At 41.9% G+C, this 24,020-nt stretch overlaps 1 protein-coding gene across 19 annotated transcripts in view; it reads right to left on the reverse strand.

Annotated features, from left to right (window-relative positions):
• Nucleotides 1-24,020, reverse strand: part of LOC105690854 (disks large 1 tumor suppressor protein) — a 311,797-nt gene that overhangs the window by 61,747 nt on the left and 226,030 nt on the right. For 16 of the 19 annotated variants that reach the window (XM_048657365.1, XM_048657364.1, XM_048657363.1 and 13 more), the window contains one exon: nt 10,349-10,384. The exons of the other annotated variants lie outside the window; for them this stretch is intronic. In XM_048657365.1, coding sequence (XP_048513322.1) covers nt 10,349-10,384 — 36 coding nt within the window. The remainder of the gene's footprint in view (nt 1-10,348; nt 10,385-24,020) is intronic. 19 annotated transcript variants of the gene reach the window in all.

The raw sequence follows: 24,020 nt of genomic DNA on the forward strand, positions 1-24,020 counted from the left end.
GTCTTTTGACGTTCGTGACCGTAAAAATTCTTTTTTCTGTACGAGTTGAAAGAAAGCAAAAAAAACCATTCGAAGGAATACAGCACCAAGACACGGACAACATACGAATTTTTCTGAAAATAATTCTCTCCGGAGTATTTTCACAGCGCCTGAAATTAATTCTTGTATAGTCTGGACGGTGTATACATAGGTATAGATGTGTTTATAGTTAGAATGTAAAGCATTGTACATAACGTATACCAGCCAGGAGGTAATTCGAGTAATTCTTAAGCGATAATCCGCGTAATTCAACCTCCGCGCGGCGCAGCGAGTCACGAGATACGGTGCCACCTTCTACCGGGGAAGGTTCAGGTAAATACACATGTAACGTACATACGTGTTTCATATGTCCTTTGCACTCTCGGATCTCCAGACCATATACAGCATTAATGCATTATGATGAAATTGAACACATCGGTGAAATGAACGCATTTCACCGGAACGGAACTACAATCGTGGGAGTCCCGATTTTACAAAAATGGCGAAATGTAAAATATCACTTCAGTGTTATACCGATAAGAAAGCGAAAAACTTATTTTTACGCACAAGGTATAATTAATCAATTTTATCGAAGAATTACTGAAAAAAGATAGAAGATGAAGATCGATTATCGCGGAAACGATCGACCGATCTTTTCTTTTTTTGGTTCACACCACACCGTTATCACGTTTTATCGCGACGCTGGTACGCGAGACGCTAAATAAAATCTACAATTCCATATCAAGAGACCAAGAGACGTCGGTTGACGCGCGTTGCGGTTGCATATAGATATAGCCCGCATCGCGCGTATCCATCGGGCGGACATCGAAATAATTCCGTCGAAAAGCGAGAGAGATGAATGAAAAAATCGAATGGTTGAAAATAAAAAATGATGTCAATCGTTGCGCGCTAGTCCCGATCGGAATTATGTCATTTTGCGTGGACTCACCGCTGCATGCATCTGCAATGGATGTAATAACCCTTGTACGCGACTCCGCGGACGATATACGAACACGTGACACAAATAGGCATATCGCGCATCGCGCATTACAATTAATAATAAAATACCGCAACAGATACTGCACCTATGCGATGTTTGTACATTTGTACGTATCGCGATGCGGGAGATAGGGAAAAAGAAAAAAAAAATTTCCGTAACGTATAGCATACGTTTTTACGGCTGCCGTATTAGCGGCAGATTAGGCATCCGCTTCGTACGAGTAATTTACGGATATCATATGCGTGTAATACGTATGAATATGCTGAGTGAGTACTGTACGTACATACGTGGTTATGAAGTAGGTACTATCTGTTGCATGGTATGCAATAATTAATAACGGAGATTCACCGTGCTGACTAACATTTTTTCTATCCGTACACAGATATTTACCCCGCACCGCGAAATTTCAATTATCAAATGATAAGCCTCCGCAATTTCGAGTATACAAGAAATTCGTGGATTTTATGCCCGATGTTTCGCAACGCGTCTCTGTTGCACGTGCGATATTTTTCATCTTTTTTTTCCCACTGCACAATTTCACCGAAAATTCGTAGCCGTGGGACGAATGACGAGGTAATCTTACGACGTAGAGTTTAAACCTCGGAGAGTTTGGATTTTATATTTCGCACGTATAAATTAGCAGAGGAACTCGTATAATAAGCGACAATTATTTAATTTTTTTCATTGCTATACATACGTGTGCTGTATGCACTTGATATAATTACGCAAACGTATGTATAGGCACTGTATGTATAACGTTTGATGAAATTACGCGCTCGCGGTGTTTAGTTCCGTTTCTAGTTTTCGTCACGCAACAGAAACGATGTCACCTGCCGTATGCATATATAGACGAACGAGTGAACAAGAAATGAAAACGCATTCAGAGCGTGGAGCAAAGCGCATCTTGCAATACGAGAGATAAAATGAAGTCGAATAAAATTTATGTTACGTTACAGATTATATCGTTTTTTTAATTTGGCTTATTTTTTTTGTTTTTTTTTTTCAAAATATTCATCCAGTTAATCTCAAATTAAAATCACCTCGGATGATATAACAATTCCTGTAATAAATGTATGTATACGTATATATATTATATAACCAGCTGCGCGGGGAATATACTTTAAAAATTAATTACTTTTCATTAGATGAAATCTCAACTTGGATTTCCACGTCCAACTAATTCCAGGGGTACGTATATATATATATATATCTATATCTATATTCTTGCGGGTGATATAGCAAGAAAATATTTACTCTAGTTGAGGGTCGAACGCCGCAAACGGTGGCGCGCATGTATATCTGGATAAAAAAACGGTAATTGAATTGTAATTAAAAAGTTAATTAACGGATTTTCTTTTATATTTATATCTAGATTCAGTTTTCAATACGATATACCTACGCGAACACACGTGCATTATGACGATAAACCGTCGAGTGGATATGAAGAAAAAATAATCCAGCAACCTCGGCCAATCGGCCAAACGAAACTACATCGCGTTCCTTTTAGTTTTTTACCTCGCGATAAATTTTAACTGAAGTAATCAACGAAGGCGACGTTATAAATCTTAATTGTCTCATTGTTCTCCGGACGTGGGTGTTCGGTTTGAGTTTTACATCAGCGACTAGGAACCGGTAAAGAATTTAAAGAAGTGTATTACGTGATCGGACTGTAGGTTTTACACCGAATAAGATCACGGACCTTCGCGGGCCGGTTCAAAAGGTCAGCTGTATATTCCGTTCGATACCTCTTACAGAATATTTGATAATTTATCATAGAATTTTGCATGGACAGCTGATATACGGATGGTAAAGGACTGGAGTATGGAGTACACATATACTCGCGTAAATAGCCTGCAGCTGCAGTATCAGCAAACTACGCGATCTGGCGAACCAATAAACCGAAGCTTACCGCAGTTCAGGTTCAACGATATTTGCGATAAACTTTCCAATTCATTGCCGATAAAGTTCAGGAATTAATATCCTAATGGCGATCGATGGTTCAGGTGGAAATATACATATTTTTTTTTAGGAATATTACAGAGAGTATACGTAAGAATCGGCAATGACGTGACTGCAGATATACTTTTTTCCTACCGTCTGCGTCCATAGGCAGCTTCGTTAAACGATCGATCAGCCGTTCGTCCTGATCAATAACTTTTCCGTTCCTGCGGGAATTGTTTGAACGAAAATCAAAAAGGGGTTGTTTCTTCGAACCCCGAGGATTGCGGAAAAGTTACATGATCAAGCAAAAAGTAAGAAGGTAAAATACACGAAAATTGAGATAACAGAATTCTCTAATCTTATTATTACGTACCTAAATAAACATTCCTGATTCATTTCCATCCGAGATTCAAATTTAGTGGGGAACGTTTTAACCGTATCTTTTCCGGAAACAAAGAGAATAATAAAGTGGAAAATATATCTGCAGGCTGAACGGATTCAATGGCCGAGCAAAAGGATACGTATTTTTGATATTTTTTCAATGAATAGTGTACGCTTCATTGGATGGAAATAAATACAGCGAAACGTAAAGTTTCGAAGGAAGGGAGGATATTAAATTTTGAGAGTTCGGCGTATTTTTATTTCCGATTAAAATTTTCATCGATACGCAAAATTGGCAAACGGATTTACCTACAACTTTGCTTAAGAATGTCGAAGAGCAAAGTAAGTAAGTAAGTAAGTAAGTAACTAAGTATAATATAGGTAAGTGAACGAGTGTATATACTGCGAGGATTTCTGACGCTTTCATAATTTATGTAAAATAAATTCCCTCATTTCGAATTTAAGAAAATAGTTTTCCCATAGCCCAACCGAAGATGCCTTGAATTTACCTATCGCACTAGTATCTCTTCCCTTTTCTTCTCCTTTCATGTTACAGCTTTTTCTTCTTATTTTCTCCAAGGTATACATGCAAAGTAAGCAAACTTTCGCGATTCCGCTGCAGCTGCAGAGCGGTGTGTAAGTCCAAACAATGAGATGATTCGATAAATATTCATTAAAATCCTTCTCGCCATCCGTCGCGCGTTCCTTTCCCTTCGTTAATTCGTCGGATCGGCACACGTGATATACGCAGTGAGTCGACGTAGCGGAGATTAATTTTATTTTTATTCGTCAATTTTCAAACACGTTATTATCCGGAATAATCAGCTTCCGCCGCAGCGTCGCGGACAGAACGGATTCCATTTTTTTTAATTTTTGAAAAGATTTAGAAAAAAAATTGACGTTTCGCGGGGACCAAAATAATAATAATAATAGTACACACGAGATAATAGGTACGTGTGCGAGTGTACAGATACAGCGTTTCGCCGAAGCTTATGCAGAAGCATCGGAAAAACGGTGAGCGCGCGAGATCTGGCGGAACGGTAGAAACGCGCGCTGAATTTTTCTCGCGAACTTCGTTCGTGGAAGGAAATCCGTTCAATTTTCTCGCTATTTTCTCTCCCTTTTATCACGTGACAGTTTGACGGCTTAATTCCCTGTCAACCTGCAAAAACCTGCGCAACGGCAGCAGCGGATAGCCCGAACGGATTCACATGAAAAAGAAAAGCCGATAACCTCGTCGCACTGAATAAAACCGTACGTACCAGCAGCAGCACTGCCCGCTATTCCTCTGCAACTCGACGAGATCACTCGAATAGCACCTCGAATCTCTCAAAATCGGATATCAAATTTTATACTTCTTTAGTTTATTTTTATTCGGTGTGGATCGCGTATTCCGAGCTAGTAATTATCTAGCAACAAGAGCGCGAAGGGAAGGCGATCCTGCAAGGTTTGTCTTTCGATTTAGATTTCTCCCGGCGACATTTACGAGATTGTGCTAGGGACGTGTAATAAATAAGGTTGCAGAGTTGACACGGTTGAACCGTATAGCGGGGGACGGTGTCGAAAAGTTGTAGGGGTGTGTTGAAAAAAAGGGGATATCTCAGCGGGACGTGGCTCGCATATCCGGTCCACTCCATTTCATCCTTTTAGCCAATTACGCTGATAAATAATTCAGGATTGAAACACACGTGTATAAATAACGTTCGTCGAGAGAACGGGATAGAAAATAGCGGAGGAAATAATAAAGTAGAGAATGCGATATGGGGATAAAGGGGGATGGTAAAATCTCGAACTCTCGGTGTCCATTCAACCGTTGAAAAGTAACTCGCGAATATCCGGGGCTATTGCCTATCCTCGGCTGCAGCGGTAACATCGGCACCGACCAACACCGGCTGTTCGCAGGGTGTGTTGGCTTACTCGGAATCCCGTGAAACTTTCGTGTTTCGATAATTGAAAAGATAGCCGGCGTATATACGGGGGTTATTTTCCACCGTGAAACCGGACAAAGAAATTTCAAGACTGCGATTAATAAATATTATCAACGCGGTAAAAAAAAAAAAAAAAAAAAATGGAAGAAGAGAAGCTGGACATACTTTGAAAATTTTCCTAACTTCCCTCCGAACTGATTCAGGTTCATTCGTCATCGAGGAGGCGGCTCCGGGGATGGGTATAAAAAAAAAAATAGAATTTACATGGATGAAAAAATGAAAATTCTGCTGAAATTTAAAGCGCATCCATCTCGCGCCCGCTGGACATACGCGTTGCACTGCGTGTAGTAGCGGTTACCGGGGGTGTACGTGTACGGGGATAGTGGGAAGCGTTTTGCATGCAAATTTTCTTGCATCGCGTGGCGTGTTTTTGAGATGGGAAAACTTGGATCCTCGCGAACCCACCCGCGCCAGCATCATCCGAGGATATTGGTGTACGTAGCGGGGTACAGGTAGCTATATATTTTCGAACCCTCTCGTGACGTAGGTACGCCGGGATTCGCCCATTCGCTAAGTTAGTCCGGAACATTAACGTGTATATATATATATATGTATAAAAACTATTTATTCAAAAGTTCTCGAGACGGTAACGTATATACGCAGAGATATACCTACGTACGTACGTACGTTCCGAGTGTAAGTCGCGGCGAACGTGAATTGGTGGTCTGCAGCAGATATAACATAGAAGTTGGGATAACCGCCTTTTGGAATATATGTCTAATATGCGGTGGTGGTTCAATTTACAAAGTACACTTTACCCCCGTGTAACATACGTCTTGAAGTTAACTGCTCGGCTATACGTAAGATCGGAGTTTATCTTTCATTTTAAAGGTACGTCGAGGAGAATGAATACAAGTGCGCCCACGTAACTCCAACTACGTCACACAATCCGTATTAGAAACCGAAACGTACCTCCGAGATCGTCGAATTTTTTATACACACAATTTCAAACCAGATCGAATCAAACGCGACGCGTACCGCGCTCATTCGATCGCAAAATTTTCAACCCAAAACGTGCGACGTACGGTTGAAGATTTGACACGTAGACGTTACGTAGTTAATTACTGTTTGTTAGATTATATGTCTGCAACGGAACCGCATCAGGGTCTGTCTGTCTTGTCTTATAATTATATCAGCTTCTTGTCTCTATCCCGAGAGAATTCGAACCCCCCGCGGCAAGGCGAAGCAAGGTAAACCAGGAACTGAAGTATAGCTGCTCTGCCTAACCTTACGAACCCCTCTTCCCCTCGCTAAGACTTGAAGTAAACCTAACCGCGTAACCGCATTTCACCCTGACGCCTACATAATTATACCGTTACCATCAGCAACTCTATAGACATACACATACATAGAATACATATACCTACGCGTAGAAGGTGCCGCGATAATATATTACAATGCCTCGAGATTATGTATGATAATATTTGGTGTCCGAAGGATCGAATTTTTAAAGAAAATCTTCCAGACAAGATCGTTACAGTGACGAGAAAATCAATTTGGAAAAACATCGTCGGTTTTCAAAAATGAAATTCGAGCGAGGAAAAAAGAATCACGAACTTGAGAGGGTGCGCGGTGTGTCTGCGGGAACGGAAGAGGGGAGAAACGGGAAGTTCGGAAGGTTTTGCAACGTCGTGTTCAGTTTGCCCGTTTTATTTGCAAAAGTGGATATTCATACATTATACCTATACGCCGTGGCGCCTTCGAAGTGTCAGAGAATGAAATATGCGCCCTTCCCTCTCTCCCTCCCGCCCCCCCCTCTCTGCCCCGCTGATCCTTCCCTCCAAAATTTTCGTAAGCGACAAATCGAATTAGAGGTTCTATGAATCTTCTGCCCGAGCTACGCCTTATACCGTGGCGGAGAAGGACGAGAACGCGGTAAGAAACGAGGGAAGGAAATAAGGAAGAAAAAAAAGGAAGGAAGTAGGTAAGGAAGAAGTTTTGAGAGATCCCAAAAGTTTAGTTCGCCCGTAGGGGACGCAGCAGAGGAGGCGACGGTGATTTAAGCCGCACCTGTCGTTTTAGTCGAAAAAAAAGGGCCGGAAAAAAAATGGGGGGGGAGGGGGGCAAAAAAACTTACTGTCAAGCAAATCAGGGGCACAGATATAAGGTATATTACACACGATTGTAGGCCCTCTCCATCTCCTTCGTTCGTTTCTACCTTTCTTCTTCTCTCGGCGAGTTATTTGATCTCTATAATTAATCTCTCAATTTTCGAAATCCTTCGTCTGATGACCCGTTCGATGTACACGTGCGGACGTTTAATATCTAGTAAAAACCATCAAAGAACTTCTGCTGCGGCGAACATGGGTTTGCGGAGACCATATTAAAAACGACAAACCGTACGTAGTTATGCGACTCCGTACGGCGAATTCCATGCTTCCGACTCGCAATATTGTCTCATTTGGCTGCGAACTAATTTCCAACATTTTTACGCCGAAACCAATTACCGCGATACGAGTATCGAATGGCTTTGTCAAACAGGAGCTTTGAAGCTTCACCTAAATTAGTTTTTTCCAAGTTTCTCTCTTTTTTTTTTTTTTATATTTATAAATGAATTAATTAGTCGATTGAACGAGGGTGGAAAAAAAGCACTTACAACGAATTCCCTGGCGCATTTTATCTAAAAATTTACTTCAATTAAAAACGATCGGATTCCAGTGAACGTACATTCATTTTTCGATCTCAAGATATTTTTCGGAGAGCATCTATCAGGGGTGTTTAATACTCGGAGTGAGAAGATTCTTCGTAATTTTATGCGTTGCATGCCATGCACAGGATTGCAATCACGACGAAAATAAGAGAAAAAAAGAAGGCCGACAAATGAAACCGCGGTTACATTTCGCGTTCTGTATAATTTTCCGAATCAATTAATTGGTATTTCTAATTACAATTTGGCATCATATTTAACGAATACACCTGCATACACGTATACGCCGTTCACCGATGTAACGCGTTGCAGCGAATACATGGTAGTATCTGTTGGGTTTCCCGCGTTCCCGAAGACTTTCGCAAATTGAATTCAACTTGACAAGCCCTACTCGAGGCGGCGAGGGTGAGGTGAGGGCGAGGCGAAGAAGTGAGCTGCAGGGGTTTTCAGTTTAAGCTTTATTGGCCAAGTTGTCTTGATTAATTTTCGACTGTAATTAGATTACGCGTAAAACTTGAGTTTGGCGAAAACAACTCGCTTTATATAGGGCGGGTATTATACAATCGCATACACACGTACACCTTGTAATTGGTTACGTGTGTGGTGGGGTGCAGGATACATTGTAACAGTCGCGCTGACTAAGCATCCGTTTAATCAAATTTAGCCTAATTTCATTGGACAATTCATTATTCCATCGTCCCCGTACCCCATAATAGATAAGTATACTTTGTCGAAAGTTAGCGCATTACAGAATTATACGTATAAGTTATACCCGATTACGTTCAACAACGATCCTCACACACTCGGATCCCTCATATTTCCTCGAAGTGCTCCGTAACATAATCCTGATTGTATTGGATCAAGGGTAGTCGTTCACACTAAAACTGACTTTTCTTCGGACATTGACGGAATTGAAATACGTGATAAAGAGAAAAAAAGTCCCCTATCCATTGAAAATAAAACGAAAAAAAATAATTCACACCGATGTGATTAACGATGGAAAAATATGAAAAATCGCACAGTTTCTGGTGTATCTCGAGAACGAATTTTGGCATTTTTTTCTTCTTTCCAAAACCACTGCATCTTAACTACCTTAAATGAAAAATGAAGAACAATCCAATGAACGGTTCGCGATAACTTCGAATGGGAAACAAAACGAACGATATACGCTCCTCGCGCGTCCGAATGGGGGATAAGAATTAAGAGTAGTCCCGTGGTAGCGGACTGCTTCCCGTGGGAATTCAAAGCGTGTTGTGAGTGGTGCGAGAGTGGAAACGATAAGAGTTAATTCATTGGGTAAGTAAGTAATGGATTCGACATGTGATAACGATAATGGGCACGTATACGTAAACGTATCTATATATATATATAACGATCAAGGTGTTCCCCGTTCCTCCGTATCGCGGATCGACCGGCGTCCGCGGAGGGAACGGTTTTTTTTTTATTTCCGTTTTCATTTTTTTTACTTTTCATCCATTGAACGGCTGACTCTCCCGACGATCATGATCACGATAACACGACGGGCGTGGGTCATGTGGTACATGTGAAGCTGGATTCGAATTCATTCTTCATGAACGGTTGGTGTTTTTTTCATCATAAAATCACGGGACTGTTAATGTTTGCTTTTTATTTTCCATTTTTTTAATTGCTTTTTCAACTTTTTTTTTTTCATCGATTTTTCAATTTTTTATTTCCGCTTCATCGTGGTTAAATTTCTTTTTTTTTCAAACTCGGAATAATCACGCTCGAGAGAACCGGTAGCACGAGGAGTTCGCCGTATAATTGATGAATACAAAGTAATTGGACGTACCAATTGTTATACGCGATCGGGTTGTATCGAGAAATGTATTAAAATTGAAAAGACCTCTTGAATAAATTTTATAGGTACATATAAAACACAACATACCGAGATTCTCACGGAGCTACTACGATGCAGAATTTTCGGCTGAGAATTGTATAAAAGATTTTCTTTTACTTTAAGTTTTTTCCAACATTTTTCTATCTAATTAAAGCGCTTTCATGCAAATCATGAGCTATTCATCACTACGATATTCAACGCAGCATAGGACGGATATAATAATAATCGACATCATTGCACAATTGCTATAGGAAATTTCGCTTAATCTATGTAATAATCAGTCATACAATAATATAATTTCCATATATCATGCGATCAACATATCATAATCATGCTTCATACCGTGGGTTCATTAATTATCGGTATTAGCTAGGCAGTACATGGGAATTATAAATGGTAATATATCAGTCCTCGTAATTTAAAGCACACCACGTTGTGAGATTTTTCTACGCATCACATATGTAACAGAAGTGAAAAATTCATCACACACACACCGTTTCCAGAATTTTACTTACGTGTCTCGTGTCACCGGCTAGTAGGGGAGTGTGCGCCTGTAACAACGAGGCATCCAATATCGATTAGAGAAATTGAAAATCTCAAATTTAGTTCAATTTTCTTTTATTTATTCAAACTGAAAGAAAAATACGCATTCGAATTTCGTATCCGACGAACACCTGTCAGGATTTGCATCGCGCGATTACGCTTAATGTCTGTTTTTTTTTTGTTTTTTTTTCTTAATCATGTATTACCAACACCTTTGGATGAAAATTTTATCCGCAGGCCATGCAGTTGCGCATATTGCTTTGAATGATAAAGAAATATTTTTCCTACCGAAATCAACTGCGATTCCGGGGATGATGGAACGTTTAATAGCTACGTGCAGTGTTCGTGTAAGATCATACGTCATGTTCAGCGCGCGAACGAAGCAAAAAACCTACTTATTTTGTACGGGATGAAATTTTTCCTCTAAGAAAAGTCAAAGAGGAAAAACGAAAACCAAAGAAAGCGAGGGAAAAAAAAAACTGGAAGAGAGAGAGTATAACGGTTTTAGGAACGGTTTCTGATTTATTCCGCGCAACATGCAGATAGGTGTAGCTGAAAAATAATATGAAGAGAAAATGATAAGAAACATCGACTGAAAAATAAGAAAGGGAATCAAAAGCGGCTGTGAGCTGGTATATCGACGCGTTGAGCAACGCGCACGGCGGTGTACGACGGGAAGATCAATTCCTGCCTTCGCGTTCGAAATGTTGGGACGGCTGAACTGAAGTTTTCCATGTTTTCCGAGAAGTAAATCATTCCCGGATTTCGTTCCGGTGGAAATCGACCCGGCGGCGGGTGGTACTGCAGGATTTGGAATTCAGGAGCTTTAATATCGGTTCTCTCATCCTCACAAATATCATCATTATTATAGACACAGTCCGCCCACATCCGAAGGAACGACCTCGAAGGTATAAAACGTGCAGTGAAGATTCGCGGTTACACGCACGCACACGCGATACCAGGCGTGAAGGAGAAACAAGAATAAGTGAAAAAGTAAAAAAGTAAAAAGAAAAAAGGAGAGACGCGATGTGGAATTCAAGTGAGATACTTTCCTCTCCAATTTTTCCCCCGTTTTTCTTAATCCTTTTTCAATGAAGATAGCAATATCATCGCAGTCACCCTCATCCTCTAACCCACTTTCCTCCTGAAATACCCATACGAATTCTCTCGCTTGAATGTAATGTAATAATCGATCGAGGGGGGGCATGACGCGATGGGGGGATGGGCAAGAGAATAAAGTAAATTTTAATGTAGGAAATTAGGGAGCGAACGAGCAATATCTAATAAAGTGGGTATATATACCCAAGACGTATACGTTACACGTAATTTAACAGGAATTTTGAGGGAGGAAGTATGCCAGACTAAAACTCCCATCATCATATCCAATACAGATGATAACTAATCCATCCCGAGGATATCCGAAACTTACTTTTTTAGTCTTCGAATTTTCCGGGGGGAACCAAAAGAAGGGAGAAAAACAAAGAAAATCAAGCAGAGTCTCAAAAATCCGAAAATTTTCACTCGTACGCGTATTTCCCAATGTGCATCGAAACTCCGAATGTTCGCGTAAAGGCAATTATGCCGATGACAAAACAAACAGGAATAAAAAAAAACCTCTCCCTTCCCTTCTCATATCATCTCCTCCTCAACGTTTAAGTATATCCGAGAGTACATAGTCAAAATGTACATAGGCGCGTGGATTGGGACGTGCGAAGGTTAATCCCGAGGTATCTTATACGTATATCCCTTATACCCTCCGAAAGTGGAGTCTGGCCCGGTGGTTTCAATGAATGAATAGGTTTTCACCAGCTGCAGCGGCAGGGTCGGCGGAGATTTACGCCGTTGGAAATCTTCGTTATCGGTTCCGAGGTAAGGTTTACGACGGCCGTTACATGAATGCAAGAATCGAACTCTGGCTCTCGCGCGCGTGTGTACGGGTGTGTTTTATATCGACTGGTATTGAGAATATCACCCTCTACACTTCTCCAAAAACTTGCGAATCCCTCGTCTTATACGTACGTAGATTCTTCTCACCGAGAAGACTCCTCTCCGACCAGCTGACGAGAACTTACAACGCTGAAATCTCCCCGTCTCGCTCTATCTTTTCTCTAGCGAGGATCTGATAAAAAGAACTGAAGGCGACAAGTACCGACGCTAAACGATGGATACCCAGGTACACACGTACTGCACATAGTTGTCGGTATCTCGAGATGGATTTTCTCGCAAATAAATGCAATTTGAAACAGGAGAATTCGATTAACAAGACTCGATACGTTCGATGTCCTTTACACGTTTACTCCACCGTACGTACTTACCGGTGCACCGTTTGTCTTTTTTCGAAAATTTCTTTTCATCGATTTTCATTCCCTAATACTGAAAATAGAAAGAATCAACTCGATCAGTTTTCTGTACGCCCGCGGCCAACTGATAGAAAGTATTTTTTTTTTGGTTTTTTTATCGCTATTCGATTTAGATTCGAATATATATTGAGGGGTGGAAAGAAAAAAAAGGAAGCGATTTCACTTTCAAATAACTCATGGGTAAACGAATGCGGAATAAAGGACGTATACACTACACGTCGGAAGATGTGCGGGAGAAGAAGCTACTCCCGACATCTCAGCACGCGCCCCCTTTTAAGCAATATAAATGAATTGGTTCCTAGTTTCAATGAATTCCGATCGTGAATAAGGTGTATTATGTACGTAGTATATTCAACCCCGCCCCCCACGTGAAAGTACACTATTTATATGCATCTGACCTGCCGTATTACGGGAGAGCGTCGGTTACGCGTTTTTTAGTTTCGTAAAATAAACCGAATTCAAGAGAGGGAGTCGGGGAGATAATGCGAGAATGAAAAAAAAAAAAAAAAGTATGGGGGAAAGAGAGTAGCTACTCTTCGCTGATAACGAGGTTCGTAACCTGATTTTATTCACCGTCACGTTGGGCTATACGATACCGATTTTGGCGGCTTTTTGAGTGCCTTACATCCACCTCTGTGAAACGAACACGAACATTTTAGAAAAAGTACATAAAATGGTCGGAAGATTGCGAGTCGTTCGCAGTTGTTCGGAGTCGGAGAATTGTTAGGCGAATTCAAAAAAAAAAAATCCGAAATTTCGAACCCAGCTGATTTCAAGTTCGGGTATAGTACGTATCGCATATTTTTAATATTGAGCAAAAAATAGGGAGAGAGAAAAAGAGAATAAATTTTGGGAATTCGGGGTTTTGTATGGTAAAACTTTCTACATACATAGGTATGTGAGTATTATTCCAATGACTCCTATTTTTTTCTTCCTCTCCTCTTTATTATTCGAATTTTCAACTTTGTACGTACGCACTTTCCCCCCGACGTGTGAAAGAAAAATATGAAAAATGAACGGTATGTAAAATCGTTTGAAAATTTTCTCAATTTCTCATCGGAATAATGAAACGAAATGAAGAATAAAAGGAAGATATTATGTATAATACGATATCTATATCAAGGACTACCAATAATTGATTTTTTAAAAAATGCTTTTCTAAAATACGACGCCTAGTCAGAATGAGTATTTACGAGTTGAAATTATTCAGATTCGCTCCCATTTACACATTTATGGGATATCGATTTCTGCGGTATATCTATAGGTGCTGGGACGTTGGTTCTTATTCATATATTCCGTAACGGTGGTTCGGGCGGGTGGTACAGGTTGCGGGGTGTAAACCTGGTGACAAACTCGAGTCGTAAGAAACCCCTGCAGCCTGAGAAAATGCGAGGTGATTCCGGGCATCCCGGATCGCACGAGGTGTACGGATTTCTTTCCACCTTGAACCCGAACCCTCCGCACACGCGTGTCAAAATAAAAACCACCGTACACCCGTCCAGAAATGGAGGGGAAAAAAACTACGCATTATCAAAAAAGAAAATTTGTCGGAGAATCTCTGTTTTTCGCATTATCTGAAAAAAAAAATTTTCTCTTCGTTTTAAATAGATATCGCAATCGTACGCATATTTTTTACGTGACGCGTGCGGTTCGCGCGTGATATCGGACAGCGATATACGTAGTAAATTCTTCTGGCGGTTAATCTGTCGAGATAAAATAGATACGAAAATTGAGATAACCTAAATACGATTCTCCTCCTCCGGAAGCGATCGCATATCACAGGTGTGTGTGGAGGTATAGCGGGCCAATAAGTTAATGACGATAGTTACACTATTATTATTCTTTCAGGGGCAATATCAGATTCGAAGAAAAATTAGGGAAATTTGTTTTTTTGAATTATGTTTGTGAAATTTGTTCGCGACTAAAAAGCGGCCCGTTGAGATCCATAACACGATAGACTTACGCATCGTTACTTTCTTTGCGATCTATCTGGAAATTCGGGATGTATATCACAATTACTACGGATTAAAGTGAAATTAAAAAAAAATTCGATTACGAATCCTGCATAGTTTCGAATCAATTATAACATTACACCGGCGCAGTGAACGGGAAAACGTATATTGTCCCGTCACCTCGCGCGTCGAGTTAAAAAAAAGCTCAACGTGGCGAACGAATAAAGATGAAAAAGAAAAAAAAGTCAAAGAATTTGAAAAAAAAAAACAAAAAACGCAACGCAGATAAACAGAAAACATCAGCAACGCCACGATACAATTAATGTACGTACGTAGTCACGTGAACGTTATGCGTATAAAATTTCGAACGAGCTGCTGCAGCATATACATAGGGTGCACGGTGGTTGCTACCGTACAAAGCATACGTGGTGCTGCATAATTAGCGTTAGAATTTAATTTGTAATTAAATTCTCTACCTATAAAATGCCCTCCGATGTTGGATATATACAGCTGTTCGTAAATTGCTCCATACATACGCACAACGCGGTGGATATAGGTATACATAATAATTCGTCAGCGCGTACACAGGTACCCACTATGAAATGATTAGAGGGAAACAAAAAAACAGACGTCGCTACATTTCGATAAGAGTTCATTGGCGGTTTTACCGAGATGAGAGGAAAAGTTCGCAATTAGCCGCAGCGAGAAGCTAAGGCAACGCAAATCCAATCGAGTTTTGATACACGTGACGTAGCGAAAAAAGTGGAGAAGTGGTAATCGTCGGAGCTCGCGCGGTACTGGAATTTATCGAAGAATGCCATCGTCTCGTCATCTTGCGACTACGTCCGCACGAGTATACATATATACACACGTTTTTCCCGCGACAATATCTCACGCTATAATTTTTTCGTCTTAGTTTTTTTTTCTTCTCGTCTCAAGTCAATTAACGAGAAGGAAACTTCAATTTCAGCGATAGAATTTCTGTCCCGGTATCAAGATCGTCGCGACACGTGGATCAATCGTATCTTCCGGAATTCCTGCGCCCGTTTTCGAATATTCCTCCTCGCTCCTCCATACCCCGGATACGTCGTCGACGTCGACGTCGTTTTTCGCGACGTTTTAAAAGAGAGGAGGCCGCCAACAACAACGCGAGACGTACGCGATTGTGATGCTGGGATAATTTGTTATTCGTGTCAATTTGCCGACGACGTTGGTACGACGGTGTGTACGAACGATGTGTGCATCGACGACGATCCGATCTGTAACTGGGTCACTTCATAAATCGACGTGGACGTAAAACGAAAGTTTTTTTTTTTATTGCACACGTACGTACGATAAGCAATCGTTGACCAATTGACGAAGATAAATAACCGCGTATAGGTACGTACGTGACGTCAGGCGTTATTAGAAAACCGCCGATACATACGCGTTATGCATTGCGCGTATATACATACATGACTCCTGCACGGGTAGATGTTTGCATCCCGTAAATATGACCGATAAACAACCGAAAAACAAAAAGAAAAAAAAAAAAAAGAAAAAAAAAAATGGGCGAAATAAAAACTACAAAGAGCGGACGTGTATAGTTGAAATCAAGTAATACAAGCGTTATCGAATAATCGTAGGCAACGCAATATCGACGCAGGGTACGTAATATGCAATATAAATGTACGATATCGGCACGAAATTTGATATGCGAGAAACAATATGGATTACACGTTATTTCGAAAGGAGTTCAGGTATTGGGGTACGCATACCTGTGTATCAGTCAGTTACACGGTATTATGCATATATTGTCGAGGAAAATTCGTGCGATAATTAGATATTCAAGAACCGCGCGTTGCTTGTATAGCGGAGCAACTCGTAATACAACATCCGAATGACGTCGGACGTTCATCTATCCGATATAAAAATACAGATAAACAGGTAATTGTGCGTACGTATACCTCGGCGAGTAAGTTGAAGTACTCGGATTTAACGTCCGGAGATAGAATGAATATCGTAAAAGAATTTATACGCGGTAGGGACGGAGAAGGTTGCGGGGATATTGCATCGGTAAACGTTCGCTATTACGTTGCACCGCGACGACCACCGGCGAATACTGTCAATATTTCCGTGTACGTTATCGCAATAGCACGGTGGCTCTCCGGTATCGAATGCAGACAGTTCTCCCATTTCTATCTACCCACGTATAGATATACACAGCCAACGACATTATTGTAGGAAACTGAATTTGAATTTCGCGAACAACTGAAACACACACCCCGCCAAGAGGTATGGAGAAGCAGTAGCGGCATCAGCATCAGCATCTACAATAGCTAATATAACAGAACCTGCAACCCACCGATGCAATTTGTTTCGAAACTCCGGGGGAATGAAACTCGGTTATATCAACTCGATTGTATGCCGCACGAATGCTCTCCTTTATTTCTTTTTTCGTTTTTTTCTTCAATTTACTCATTTATTTATTTAGTTATTACGTTATTTTCTTTTACTTTTACTCTTTCACTTTTTTTTTTTTTTCGTAATCAGCGAGAAGTAAACCGTGGGCGATAGGCCCGAGGCGTTGGGTACACATGTATATGTAAATTTTACAACGTCTGCCTTCTGGATAATGTAGCCCTGAGTACCTTAATACATCATTCCGTTTAGAGTTGGCTGGTATCGCGTAGATATAACCCAGGGACCTCGGTTGTTCTATAGGAAAGCGAGATGGCGAGCGAAGGAGTACGACTACGGGAAGAGGTCCGATGTGAGATAGGAGTCAGAGCCCGAATCTCGACTGACTCCTTCCACCCGTATAATACCGTACAGTACAACAATTTCGGGGTTCTATTGTTGATTTAGGCCAGCATCTTAGCTATGCGTTAGTGCAGGTTGATTTAGGACCTTGGACGGAGACGGTTTAGGGGTGTTGGGATTAGGCGCTAACGCAAACTGCAGCGGTAACGGAGTAGCCGGAGATATCCTTCCAACGTAACCGTTTGCTAGCTGGCTGGCTGGCTGGCTGTGGTTCATTCCACCCGAAGGAAACCGCGCCTACGCCCCAATATACCGGAGAGACGACTGTGTCGTACGTATTGCATAACGGTAGAAGATAATAATTATTCGTCGATCTATGGGAGGTGTTGCAACGACGAGGATCGCCACGAGATTATCGACGAATCGCTCCGTTAAATAATTCGAAATAAAATTAAAATAAGAAAGAGAGAAAAAAAAAAAAAAAACAACCGCCGACGAACGTACGCGAATCTGTTTTTCTCGTCTCGTCGAAATTGCCAACTGGATTGTTTTCGAAGCATCGTTCCGGTCTACCAGTTGACTCGGGTTGTTTGTCGCGAAGTATACCTTTGTGCTAGACAAAAAGTCGCGGCCTCGATCGCGGAACGGTAAAGAAGAAGAATCTCCTTTACGAATCCGCGAGGATCGCGATGATGAAAAATGAAATGAAAAAAAAATTATGAAAAGAACGAAGGAGTATGAAGAGGAACTCCGTGTCTCATTGAAAATCTTCTCCGGTGTTATTTAACAAGGTATACCAGTCAATAGGAGATACGATACATCCATCCGTCGTTACGCTCGTCGTTACGGAAAGGTAATATTCTCATAGTGTTCTCGCTCTCGTGTTATCTCCACTACTTCGCCATCCACGCCCGGTGGCTTTGACTAGACTCGCGTGCATTTTTTCTTCCCTTTTTTTTTTTTTTTTCCCCCTTCTACAAAGCTCACAATCAGACACCGACAACGCTGTGCTATTGGACACGGTACGTGTGCGTTATCGACATCCGGAAACGCTCGCGGTACTCGTCGTATTATGCAACGTTGAGCGGCTAATGAAAGATGGAAAAGAAATACGTTACGTAGAAGTAGGAAAATGATAATCGCAACGGCAGTGATGTAGTAGCTAAGGCGCCCGCGGGGGCGTACGGAGCACATACTTAGGTATTAAGTAATCGACGGAGATGACGATGAATAACTACGCCGTTATAAACAACAACAACAACAACGACATCGGCAATAGACCGATAAATATTTCCACGAGAGATCGGCGCGCTCGCACGATAGTCGGATAATGAAATTCACTCACTCTCGTGGTGACTCACCGTATCGAGGTTGAAAAGGCTCGAAACTTTCTTGAGGAAACCACCACCGCCGTCCTGAGCCTTCTTTTTTCTTCTACCGGTCATCTCGCCGATTTCGATAGAGAAATTTCCTTCTTTTTTTTTTTTCTCTCTTTTTCGCAAGCGTGTCTCCGATAATCCAATTCTCTCCGCCTATCGTCGTATCCTCTCCGCCTCCAATTCAACGACACCAACAACCAACCAACAAACACTGAAAACTCGTTTTATCACTGAACTGAAACGCCGAGCAGACGACTAACGGGATAATATGATGAGAACTGACACATTTTTGATCCCACGATATCATCGGTGAATCAGCGACCCGCCATCACCGCGAACGGATTCCTAATCCCGGATGGAAAAATAAAAAAAAAACCAGCAAAAGCATCGCCGGTACACCGCGTCGCAGAATCTCGATGAGATCGCGAAATTTTTTTTGGGATGTTATCAAACTTTTTACCGGTTCCCCGGCTCACCCCCTCCTAGTCTACGTTTTCCATCAGTTTTTCCACCTCTCCTACGTTACGCCCGAGTAACCGCGCTGCAGGTGGGTGGGTGTCACTCCCACGACCCGATCCCTCGACCTGTTCAACCACCGTGACCCTCAGCGAGGTCTGTGCCAGGCTACGCGAAAGATTTTAATCTCCGGTTCGACGGCCGACCGCCGTTAATGTTTCAACGGCATTAAATTCACAACGTCATTTTGGGATCATTTTGGATTGTTTAAATTTTGGCTTTCTTTTTGGTTTTTATACTACGAAAATTCGGAGCACGCTTTGCCGCGCGTCTCTCGGTCGCCGCGTTTTTCTAAGGCTCGAACTCCGTTGGGTGGATCGTTTATTCGTGCAAGCTGAGCTAAGACTTAAAATGAAGGAACGAAGGTCCGTTCCTTTCGGTGTGGTAAACAGGTTGGCCCACTACTCCACCTCCCTCTCCGCCTCTCGACTCGTTGCTTCGATCCTTTCTGTATCTTTTTTCTCCTTTACTGTGCCTTCTCCGCCGAATCGACTGCGACGTTTTCTACCTACGTCGAGCAAGCTTTTCACCTTTTCACCGACTAGTTTTCTATACCTTTTTATTTTTATTTTATTTAATTTTTTTCTTTTCTCTCTCTATCTTCACACACAACACGACTCGTACGAAACACAAGCAACTAAGTATTAACTATGGCAACCACTCCGAAAAACCAACGAAGAGAATTAACCAACTACCGCCGACCACGTACGTACGTGTGTACGCTGTCACACTGCAGAGTGTAGTTTACTTATTCCTCACCCACTCGTGAATACCATGAAATAACTTCACTCGCAACTCGACGATTTTATATTTATAGCGTAGCGAGGAAACGAGGCTGGGGCTCCTCGGCGACAAAAATTTTTTCAGATGAACAGGTACAGGTAAGTAAGTAAATGAATACCGCCCGTCTACCGTAACTCGGTACGACGAACGATGAGATTATTGAACTTCACATATATCCTGATTATTTTATTTTTTTTTTTGTTTTTTATTTTTTTTACCTTACTTCCGTGTACCACCTCTTAGCTGAACTCGCGAAAAGCTATTCGCGATATCGTATCGTTCGGAATTTTAATTCCTCCAAAGACGGAATTTAGCGGCGTAGAGAGCTACAACCACTTGTTAGAACGAATCACTCCAAGTTCGAGGGCTACTACCGCAGATGCGACCGGCACAAACGCTAGGTTGACTAAACCGAGGATAAACGATCACCAACGAAACATCACGATCGCCTTGCCCGGACGTTTGTACTAACCGGTGTAAAGACATCGGACTCTTCTCTCGAAGACCGTCCCAAGATAAGGTGAAACGGTGTGCGTTATGCATTTCGTTTATCAAAACGCATTTCTGTCGAACAACGATGTAAGCGGAAATCTCAAGGCAAACGGATAAACCGGATCGAAAATTTATTTATCGATCGTTTCAGGGTTCTTTTCTAGCCCGCGATCACCGGCGAATTTCTCTGTACATCCGCAATGCGTGTGCAGCCGATGATGCTTCATTTTTTCATCTTCGAGTCCTCGCATACCTGAGATACCGATCGCATCCAGCGTATGCGATCGTGATACGGTATTGAAATCTCGGAGTAATATTCGTGAGAGCGCGGTATAGAGTTACGGCGAGATGCCGATTTTCTTATTCATTTTTTCCATCGGCTAATTTCCAACGATACCTGGGCGAATGAATCTCAAATAACATTCGCGACGCCGGACAATCGTCGCTGTTCTCCATTGTTCCATTTATCGCAACCCAATCAAACGCGTTTCAGATCGATTGAATCCGACGCCTCGATCAATGCGGAGATAAGATTTGAAATCCAGTCTGTTCGCTGGTCGAGTATATTTTCCGGGTTTCCATTACCGGCCTTCCGATCTCGGTCATGTCTTCGGGCTACGATGATAACGTGGACTCGAAACTTTAGGAGTAACGTATGAACCTCATGGCCTGGAAACTTAGATGAAACCCATAGAACGAAAATGAATGCCGTTCAGTAGCCGGTAGCCAATTTCATCCGTTGAATAGGAGGAAGAACGGGCGGGCGATGCACCAATCTAAAGTGCACACAGCCTTGGGCGCGAGGGAAATATAAACAGGCGGGCAAAATAGGCTCGAGACCGTTCGGTGGTAACCAGCAATTTCACAACCTTCCCAGGCATCAGCCGTCTACGTTTCGTTCGTAGGAAGCTGCGCCGATTTGTTCCCTCGCGGTATATCTCGAATCGTCGTTCTCCAGGCCTGGATCTGCTTGAAATCTGATGAAAAAAAAAAGTGATAAAAAATTCAATGATCTCGTCGCGCGTGATTTCGAGATCCGAACTAACGAAGTGTTGAGATTTTGCAGCCTTGCAATTAGTAGATGGCAGCAGAACGCGGAGAATCTTGTCGTTTGCGCGGTACGCCTCGTTTCTCGAGTACCGCATGACGCCAGTGACGCCGCGGAGGCAACGACCAATTATGCTGGATGATAACGGAGATGAAGAATGATAAAAGTTTGCGCAGCTTGTACCGTACCCTACCCCCCAATCTGAATTACACTCGTACGGAGGAGAAGGTGGACGACAAAGAAAGAAAAAGATGGGGGTGACCGCCGGTTTTCAACGTCCCGTGTAGCGAGGAAAGTGCAGCGATCAATTTCTGGCTTTCTTGTCGGATGAAAATTGCAGATTTCAACTTGTGTGACAAGAAGTCTGTGCAGATATGATTCGCGAATAAATGCAACTTTGCAAATCCTGCACACGTGATTCGTAAGCGTAACAATGGTTACGGTTTACATGTTTATTGCTAACTGTTAATTGTTTGTTCACATTGAAATAATGAATAGGAATGTGGGCATGCTCTATGCACCAATTATAATTACTTGCGTTACGCGAAATCGTATTGTCCTTTGTATTATGCCGTGTATTAACACGGCAATTTAATTACATTCTAATTTACGTTCTCCCGTTTGAAATTATCAAACAAAATACTCATTGTCAGATATATATATTGGCATGCGATGTGACGTATGAACAGCACGATAACTAATTCACTGCAAATAACTGTATCGTGTATATTAAGATGAAACTGACGAACTAATTGGTAACAAATGATGAAAATGGAGAAACTCATAATATGCGACGAAGGGTTTTTGGATGGTATGGGATGAAAATAATAAAAGTGGATAAAATATTAATCACATTCAGATAATTGCGTAAATCTTTATTCAAATCAAATCAACATAATTAAACAAACAAACAAACAAACGGGGTGGATAACAAAAATATACATCAAATAAAAACGATGGAATCATGACGAGGGGTTTTCATTGAACGGATGATGGCGACGGGTGATCGTGATTCTACGGCGCCGATGATCCGCGAATATCCTCCGATTCACGAACTTCGAATTCCGGCAGAGCCTACGACCCGACAAAACAGAATTTAACTCGATTCGATGATTTCTTTATTTGTTATTTTCAATCTCGTCAATCTCTTTCCCTTCGAAGCTGCAGGGGCGGGACCCGTACCGCCTGATTGTCAGCAACTAGCGAAACTCAAATATCTTTCCCCACTCGAGCCGCGATTGATTAAATAATCGAACCCGCGAAACTCGCGCGAATAACCGAAGAATCGACAATGGAAAATTGAGACGTTATCAACCCATAGCGACCCCGTCGAACGCACACTCGAGCGCTTCATTACTTGATTAATGTCCTATTCGCAGAGTTTCTCCTATTCGCGGATGAAACATTTTCCCCCTAGCTCTACTTCGTATGAATTCCTTTACAAATATAAAGAAACGCCGAGTGCGGTAAACGCGAATCTGGGACATATAATCTACCGCTCATACGACTGCAGGTGTATGTATATGGAATAACGGTGCGAGTCGGTACAGCTAAGAGGATAGCACATACTCGGGAACCCCTTTCGAGTTTCGCAGAGAGATGGTGAAATTGAATTAAAGATGAACAACCGGAGTGGTTGCTGATGGTGGGGGCCATCCGATGTGGACACGGTGGTGCGCCATAGGTGCCCACTTTTCGAGGATTTTCGGAATAAGGTGTCTTTCGCCGAAGTGGGTGTAGGTAAGGGAATAATAGAGAAGAAGAAGAGATGAGACAAACGAGAGGAGAAGAGAGCCCGCGGGCGGGTTACCCGACGTCGGTGGTTGATGGTACTTTTAAAATCAGCGTACCACGAGCTCCGTACTCGACCCGTCGTTTTGCGTCCGTGATAAAGTACACCGCGCTGCCGAGCCATCGGAAAATTTCATGGGAATTTCGGTGCCACTTACGCTGGTATATTTAGAAATTTTTGATTATTTTTGCCTTTTTTTATTTCCTCCGCTGTCGAATTCTGCCGAATACGCGATCGGATCACGGTACCGAAGGTGATGTAACGTATGGATTGACAGATAAGAAAAGATTGATTGCCCGCGGGTGTCAGCGAGTGCGAATTTAAAGCTTGAACGAGAAAGGTGAAACCGTTCGCGCGATAGCTTCTAATTTGCATATTAAGCGATAGACGATCTTTCAATTCTCGCTAAAAATGCATCGAATGTATAATTCCACAGTCTGGAAGGGTGCTCGTGTTTGCATGAAAAAAGTCAAACTAAAAAAAAACTATCCCCGCAAAGAACCCCTTGAGTGAGTTCAGAGACACTATCTTCTCAATGCTTTTCCTCAGCCTATGTGGTAGGGTGGGTTAAAAGTAATTT

Source organism: Athalia rosae, chromosome 6 (genome assembly GCF_917208135.1).
Source record: "Athalia rosae chromosome 6, iyAthRosa1.1, whole genome shotgun sequence".
Classification (NCBI taxonomy): Eukaryota; Metazoa; Arthropoda; class Insecta; order Hymenoptera; family Athaliidae; genus Athalia; species Athalia rosae.